Source organism: Tuber melanosporum (assembly GCF_000151645.1).
Source record: "Tuber melanosporum whole genome shotgun sequence assembly, scaffold_76, strain Mel28".
In the NCBI taxonomy this organism is placed as follows: domain Eukaryota; kingdom Fungi; phylum Ascomycota; class Pezizomycetes; order Pezizales; family Tuberaceae; genus Tuber; species Tuber melanosporum.
In genome coordinates, this window is record NW_003299124.1 from 22577 (window position 1) to 31212 (window position 8636).

The 8636-nt window shown below is 44.6% G+C and overlaps 1 protein-coding gene across 1 annotated transcript; it reads left to right on the forward strand.

The window, feature by feature from the left end:
- Positions 1-2689: 2689 nt before the first annotated feature.
- On the forward strand, positions 2690-3595 carry GSTUM_00010839001 (uncharacterized protein; the record flags this gene model as incomplete). The annotated part of the gene is made up of 1 exon (XM_002841546.1): positions 2690-3595. One exon carries the CDS (start codon positions 2690-2692, stop codon positions 3593-3595), a length of 906 nt encoding a protein of 301 aa, XP_002841592.1.
- Positions 3596-8636: the final 5041 nt, after the last annotated feature.

Here is an 8636-nt window from a genome sequence, read left to right on the forward strand (position 1 = left end):
AATTGGAAACTGACAATACTAATATTCCATAAAATAGTGGAGTAAAAAGAGTTGTATATGAAGAATAGAAAAATAATTGACAATTTTACATAATATTACTAAAAGAAAGCTTGAATTTATTTATCAAAAAAAAAATTTATAAAAATACTATAGTAAAAACGTCATAGAAAAATCCTATAGTATTTGTGGCTTGCCGAACACTAGGCCAAACTAATGTAAGAATACTGCAAAAAATATGCCGCAAAAGTGGAAATACTATCGTATTTTGTGCTTGCCGAACAGGGCCTTAGTTTGATTTAGAGAGAGATGTAGTTTCTTTGGGGTTTTGATTGGCTGGGAGCTAAAGTGATAGAGTATATTAGGAGGGAGGAAGGGAAAAGTTTTTTTTCCGTATGTAGGAAGTAGTGTTGTTTACGAGCCGGCTCGAGCCGCCAAGATATTTGCTAGGGTCTCCACGACACTTCTGCACACTGCTATTGTCATTCAAAAAAAACCATAAATTGTATATAGCAGCTTGAAAATATATACAACTAGCCGAAGGACCTTCCCACTATCCCCAAGTCCAATTCTTGGGCAAGCTCACCATCTCCTTCTGTGTCTACCTTGTAATTCCCATCTTCCCCACGGGTTTCCTCTACCTCTTCCCAAGTTTCCACCTCCGGTAGCCCAAGCCAGGCCGGGAGAGGGGGGGGTAGAAAGCAGGGAGGCAGGGAGGTGGTAGAATGTTTTTCGATCTCGTTGTAGGCCACTAGAAAGTAGTGGCAGAAGACCGGTAGAGGGAGTAGTAGGCACAGTGAATAGTATGTTGAAGGGGTACGTGGTGGTAGGAAGCATGGAGTTGTGGCGGTTGGAGGTTGCGATGGTTTAACAGATATGCGGCACCGGTGCCAAGTGATGCGAGCCGGCTCGAGCCCGCTCGGCTCGTGAACAACACTAAACGCGAATAGTATCAAACATGTCTTAGTGTGCGAGTGAAGTACACCGAGTGATAAGACTTTTCCCGAGAGTGCAAGGACCGATTGATACCAATTTCTCGAATTGATTTTGTTTCCTACTTTCTTCGTTTCTTTTCTTTTGAACCTACCGATTACGACCTTTTCAAAGCCGAATGGCTCTGAAGAAGATAGAATTGTAGATTGTTGGCATGTTGAATGTCACAGAGTTAATCCATCAATTCAAGGTGCATATTTGCAACTTCTTCAAAGCCATTTCCACTATTATGACAATTCTGAGCAATAAGCAAGAGTAGTCTTTAGTATATTGTATTGTTCAGCCATATCCTAACCACTGACTCTTAGCAGTTTATAGCTAGGAATGAGACCAGTGCCTGCCAATCACTTGATTTAATGCTGGGTTATGCTAATCTTGAACAGCCCTTGTATATGCTGGCCCAATATGAAAGATTATAGCCATGCCAATCATCATAACTACTGTTACCAATGATTAAGAATAGCCTTTAGTCTGTTATAGTACAGATCTGTATCTATAAAACCTACACATGGCTATTCTCTGCAGTAAATATGAATAGTTTTTAGCTAACTTTCAACTATCACGCTGAGTGATCATCAATGGGAAAGCAGAGAACACAGCTACTGCGGTCGCCAAATTTTCTCCCTCCCATCTCAAGGTGCGTCTCGGGTCATCGAGGGGTGAGTTCCCTGGCACCGAGTTTATCCTTGATAACGCCAACAACTTGTAAGCTTCAGTTGCGCGCGCTCTAGCGCGACCTTTCACTACACCAGCAATGTCATAATTGCGAACTCGGATTTGAAAAGCAAAAAGACTGGTGGCAACAGTTGAGTGGGCAACGGTCAGGTGCGCACCAGAAATGCTACTGGTATTCACAATGCGAACCAGAATACAACTCAGCTAAGGGAAACAAATCCCTGCCCTCGCCACTTGTGACAAAGCTTGCCCCAGCACTAAATCGTACTTGGAAGCAATATGGTATACGAGTAGTACCCATAACTGTATTTATATTCTACTGAAGGTAAAGGTGGCAATTAGATCCACTGAATTAAACTAGAAACTTTCTTTTACAAAAAGTAGTCAATTGGGACACCACTCGAGCATGGTTGCTTCTAGTAGAATGATCATTCCCGGCATAGATCCCCCCCCTGCTCATTGTGAAACTCAAGAAGAGTAGGATTGGAGTTGGCTCTTGCGGTATAGTTACGCAGGCCCTTTGTTGGCTTTGGTATAGTAGAAGCTGAATCTCCGGGGTCAAAATAACGGCATCGGTAACATGGTGAGCCGTCCTTTAATGAATTATACCGGAAAGAGGCAATCAAGGTGACGTAAGAAATTATCGCTTCAGCGGGTAAGGGGATTCAATGCATATGCAACAGCTGAATACCACTATGCACCCCCCGCTTCCTCTCGCTTGGTTATTGGACATTCGCTTCTAAGCGAATTTACCGTTATGCTGGCGTGGACCCTTGTCTTTTTGCGCCGTTGTACAGTACCGACACTCTACCGTAGCCGCAGCTACTTGTACGACGACCATACAAGTACAGTACAATACTATGATAGCCTCGCACCCGGCTTGGCATAAGACCCCAACGAGTACTTGTTGCCAAGGTTATGGCGGCTATCTAGAACCTTGGCACGGGCATCCCTGCCGTGTCCCTACAGCGACCACTTCAACCACCATATTCCTACCGTCAACATTAACCTCTCCATATGAACCATGAACCTCCTATTACCACCATTCCTTCTCCTGCTAATCTACATCTTCATCCGCTACCGAAAATCCTCAGACCCCTACACCCTCGACCATGCGGCCCTCAACGCCCCCCTATTCCCGCAAACAATGTGGATGAACATGGGATACTGGAAGAATACAAACTCATTCCCGGAAGCTTGCCATGCCCTGCTCACCCTCCTGCTGGAGAAGTCTGGACTTCTCGCTGGAAATACCGAGGGCGAAGTACGCATAATAGACTTGGGCATTGGTTGCGGGGATCAGACGCTGGCGATACTGCGAGCGTTACCGCGGGCGCGATACACCGGTATTACGAACAATCCCTTGCAACTGGCATTCTTAGAAGAGAGGATGAGGGAGATTGGCACTGGCGATAAGGGGCGGGCTCAGTTGCGACTGGGCGATGGTGCGGACCCGGATACATGGAGGGTTGAAGATGAGGATGGGTTAGAGACCTGGATACTTGCGCTGGATTGTTTATACCACTTCCGGCCAAATAGGGAGAAGGCGCTGCGCCATGCCGCGAAATTGGGGTCATTCGCTGCCTTCGACCTGCTGTTGAGTGAGCGAGCAAAGTGGTGGGAGAGGGGGGTGCTATGGGCAATTGCCGTGGGAACAGGAGCTCCCTATGACAATTTCATGACTGCGAAGCAGTACACTGATATGCTGCTCGCTGCTGGGTACATGCCAAGTGAGATAGAGATGGAGGATATTTCCTCGGATGTGTTTGGTGGCTTGACGGCGTATATCCGGCGGAGGAGTCAGGAAGCGGAACGTTGGGGCGCAGGTGGTTGGAAAAAGTGGAAGATTGCAGGATGGATATTTGGGTTATGGGACAAGTGGGGAATGGTTCGGGGTTGTGTGATTATTGTTAGGGGAGCAAAACGCTAATACTAGCAGTGTACGAGTACTAAAGGTTTCTCGGTTGTCCACACTTTTCTAAATTTTTTTCTTTTTCATTTTTTTCTTTTTCACGGGTACTTGCTTGCTAGTCTCAGGCTTGACATATCGGTTAAGTTACCTCATTTGTCGTCTTAATAAAGACGCATTAGGCCGAATGCCATTTACAGCGAAATTCGGTAATTTTCAAATTCCCGAACAAGAGACAACCTTCACACTTGAAATCAAGACCAATTCTGCCCACACGTGTGCCAAGTCATTTCCTTACTCAGACAAACTTCCTTCACCGGAAAGACATTTGTCACCACAAGAGCGCGTAACCTCACTCCCATGATCCAGTAATCTAGTGTCGAGCCTTAATCTTGAAACTCCATGAGAAACGCACACGCACCCCGAACCCGCTCCGCCTCCACAACCCAATTCCCTAGCTATGAGATTCGATCAATGCACCGATACCTCAACCAACCAACACCCAAAGATCACACACTTTGAAAGCCTAGAACCCGCAATGCTGGTTGAGCAAACTCATTGCTCTATACACAGTACGATATGATGCCAAAGTAGCCAAGCAGCCGGGAGGAGCAAACCCGCACACCGCCTCCCCAAATGGACACCCATTCGCCATATAGACTCCTAAAGGCGATGCGCATATGGTCCTGAGGGTTCTCTTTTGACTCTCTCCACCGAAGAGAAATGACAAATGGTAGAGACCTACCTGGAAGTATAAAGACAGTGCTATGACAAATGGCGGGGGAGGATGGATGGATGGATGAAGGAGGTGGAGGTGGGGGGGTTGGTGGTCGGGCCGGAGGGGTTTTAGAGGGATGGGAGTTGCGTTCCTGTGGAGAGAAGGTTGATGGCGCTAAAACACCCAGTCGCGGGCACAGACCGGGTATCATATCCAAACGGAAGATGACAGAATGTACGATATGATATCGAGTGGGTGGGGTGTGGGGGGGAGCTGGCCCTCTACCGAGTAGTTCGGACTTTAGAATGCTTACCTTTTTCGGTATCATACTCCCAGCAGTCTTCATCTGTTAATGGAAAAAGGAAACGAGGCTCTCTCACTTGGTGTGACCATTGTCTTGGCGTCCAAGATTTCTCTAGGTATCATACGTGAGAGTACTGCACCGGTAGGTTACAGGTAGTCTAGCTTGTCCCACATTTTCAAAGATGTCAATCATATTACGAGTACTTGTGCTGTACTTGTACTGTACAGGTTATCGTACCCCTGCGCTCTTTTCCTCTAGCCTTTTTTCTTTCTTCCTTTGTCTTCTCCCCTTTCCAACTTCCTATCCCTATGAAGTATCATTAATTTCCGCCTGAGGACAACACATTTCACCGCAGCATAGTAACAGCATGGTAACGGTAGCCGTGGAAAAAATGTAGGGCACAAAACATTAGAGTATCATACCTATGGCGGTCACAAGGTTCAGATAATCTACTAAAGTCGCTGGTAAAAGTGAGCATGTGATTCCAAGTGTCCGGTTACACGAGCACTCTCCCACTAGCATATGTATCAGATGCGAACAATGAAATATCATAGCCATTTTAGCTGGACCATGTGTTTGCGGTATAGTATCACATGCGAAAAAATGAAATAAGTTATGGTAGCCATTTCTGCTAGACTATGTGTTTACGGTCACGACTTTTGAAGCAACCCCGACAGCACGCGAAAAGATCTCACGGGTCATTTATGTGCTATCATACTTGATGAAAATAAAAAGACATAAATAAGCACTACCACCACCCTTTTTTCACCTTCAGAATGGCAATTATCTCATCCACCCTCCGATCCATCTTTGACTCCATACTATCCAACCTTGAACCCATCTTTTCCATGCACTGATCCATCCTTGACTCCATCCTTTCTATGCTCCGATCCATCTTCAACTCCAAGTTTCCAAACACATCCCGGATGTAATTCTTCATTTCGTTCTTTCGATTGACATCATCGTAGCAGACTTTGGATATAGCCTACATTTATGAGCAGGGACAATAAAAACGGAACTGAAACCATACAACCCCAATTGCAAGTAGAACCGCTCAAATGCCAAAGCCCATCATGCGCTCACTACACAGATCTAGAAACTGCTGAGGTTGGTAGATATGAAACCGCGACTGGGATACCCCCTTTGCTAGCCGCCTTCATGCCAGCAACATTCTAGTGCTAGTTAGCTTTGAGATCGAGTAGATGTAAATTATAAGTTCCTACCCTTTCAAGTTTTAAAAATCTTCCATAAACAGTATCAGGCCCCGCGTGTTCACTTGTTCCTCCAATACCGCTACCGGCCGCAAAGCCGTGTCTCTGAATTTCATGTTAAAATAAGTATCAAAGGCTGGATGAATAATCGTAGACTTGCCCGAGAAGAGGAATCGCAGATATGAAAAATTCCTGGAGCAGATGGAAGACGCGCAAACCAAGTGGCTCGAAGGAGAGGAGGTCTTGCTGGCATACCAGTGACCTTTACCCAGTTCAGATGATCGGTGATTGAATTGTTAGGCATGAAGTGAAGGCTTGAGTAGCAAAGGAGTGTCATCCAGCGCTGGGTTGGATAGGCTATATATAGGTCGTAATTCACGACCAGCTCATGCCTATTCTATGGTATCCATCCACTTTTGGAATTGCCACGTGATGGGTGGCGAATATCAGTTTTGCTATGCTCAAATTTCCCCTATTGTGAAAGTGAACTTGAGTTTGTATGATGGGTATGATATCCTATATTGGCAAGACACCACTTGAGACCTCTCATGTTAGGGCTTGCTCTCATAGGCATTGACCTCCCCATTATAGCGTTTGCTCATGAATATTTTTTACTCTTTAACCTGTTTTGCATACGGGTTTTTCGTTTCCTCTGCCCACATCTGGCGCGATGTCTGTCTATCTGCGGCAAGAACAGAAGTAAGTGTAATGTTGGGTTTTATGCGTAGGATAGTGAACCTATCGGATGTTCCAGACAGGGTAAGTTTTTTTTTTTTTTTTTGGAGAACAGTGCCACTACATAGCAGGGTGCCACTCGAGACCTCTAACAAGTTTGCTCACTCCAGTAGGCTGATGGCGAAATGACTGGTATCCAAGAGAGAGGATATGTGTATTGACCTGTGAGAGAGGATGATGATTTTGTCACTGTTCATATCTACTAGGGCCATTAAGACCCAGCTAGTTAAGTTGAGCAAGAGATCTAAAAGAAGGTTCAATCAGAATGTCTAGATTTCCATAGAGCTCTTTGCCGGTGATCGGACTTTTAGTTTTGTTGCCTTACCGGTCCCTGATTTCTTTTCGTTTTATCATATTTTATTCTTGTTTCACCAGTCGTGGCCTTATAAAATTCCAGCGGCCAAGAGTGTTCCTACATCAGATAACAAGGAGCTGGCATAGCATCGAGGATGTACCATGCTTTTGGATAATAATATCTGTCTGTCCACTACCACTCTTGCTGATTTGCTCTCTCACCAACCATTATCCTATGAGCACCCCCAGCCTTACTCTGGCCTAACATGCACAATATCGACCAATACTCAGTAATTCCTTTAGAGTACAGGCCAATTATTACCACCTAGCCTCCCTCTCACAGGTTTTGGAATGGTCTCAGAGTAGTTCTTACTCCAGTCAGCTGGACCAAAGCCCTAAGATTGATTTCCAATCAGAAACCATATCCGCAAATTCAAACATTGAGATCTCCTCTCTGCCCCTTAGTTCCGCTCGTCTGTATAGTTTCTGTGATAGATATAACAGGCAGGCCGCAATCACCTGAGACCACCCATACAATCCTTCCACCCTACTATCTTCCACTTCGGTTCCTTATCACCGCCCGCGGGCCCCACCACCCCAGTTGCCATAGTGAGATACATGAATAGACCGCCTGTCCATCCCAGTCGGTGCCACTTGGTAACCCCGTGCCGGATCCCATGACCCCCCCCCCTTGACCACTCCGAACGTCACCGGGAGCCTAGTTTTGTATTTTCAACTAATTGTAGGATATCCGTTGATTTAATTTTTCTTACCTTTCTCTTTTTTTTTATTCTATCTTGTTTTCTGTCTGAAATTCTACAAATTGGGCTAGGGATGTTTGGTTGTTTCCCAGTGGTTGATTATAGGGCCCAAGCGACTGTTCAGATTAGAGGCGCTATCGGATGATCACATCGTATGAAAGCTTTCTTTGGGCCTGTTCCCTCAGTATGATATGAGTATAGTACTAGTACAAGTACGATAATATGATATGACCCACTCGCATAATCTAGAAATGCCCTTTTCCTTCCTTACATCCTGCTTGAGTTACATTCCATTGTACGATAAAATAATTTGGTATGACAGACAGTACAGTACACAAACCTTTCTTCAAAAATACTAAGTCGTCGTTTGACTGCTCGATTACCATTTAAGATCTCCCATTATAGTTTGTCTTAGCAACCTCCTTAAATTGAATTATCACTACTATGATACTATTGTTATTGTTAATTAATTCTGTGCTTGCTTGGATTTGTTGGCACTACGATAATCTAAGACAAAGCCTCCAGGACGTAGTCGAATTGGGACCCGCAACAGCCACACACCACCCAAGAGATATAATATAGTACCCTTTATAACATGCCGAACACCAGGCAAAGCTGAGATTAAAATGCCCTAAATGTGGAAATATTATACTACTTGCATTGTCCTTATGGAATGCCGAATAGGGATTTCTTTTATGATACGATACATGACAGAGAAGTTTGTAAGGTAGCCCCGATATCGGATCTCTTCTCCCATGATAATCCATTTGCCAATATGTGAGAAAGTGGCTGTCTAACCAAAACCATCAACCAATGATAGATCAAATTTTAAGAAAAAGAAAGAAAATTTCTACAACACCAAGTGTTAACAAAAGGAAGAAATAAGAAAAGGAAAGAACTATCATACCGGTACGGGTATGGTATCATAGAACCACAAAAAAAATATCCAATGATACCGAAGCACAGAAAAACAAACAGGAACAAAAACCAACCACGAGTAGGAAAACACTGCTTCTTAGTTCCCTCTATATCAAGGAAC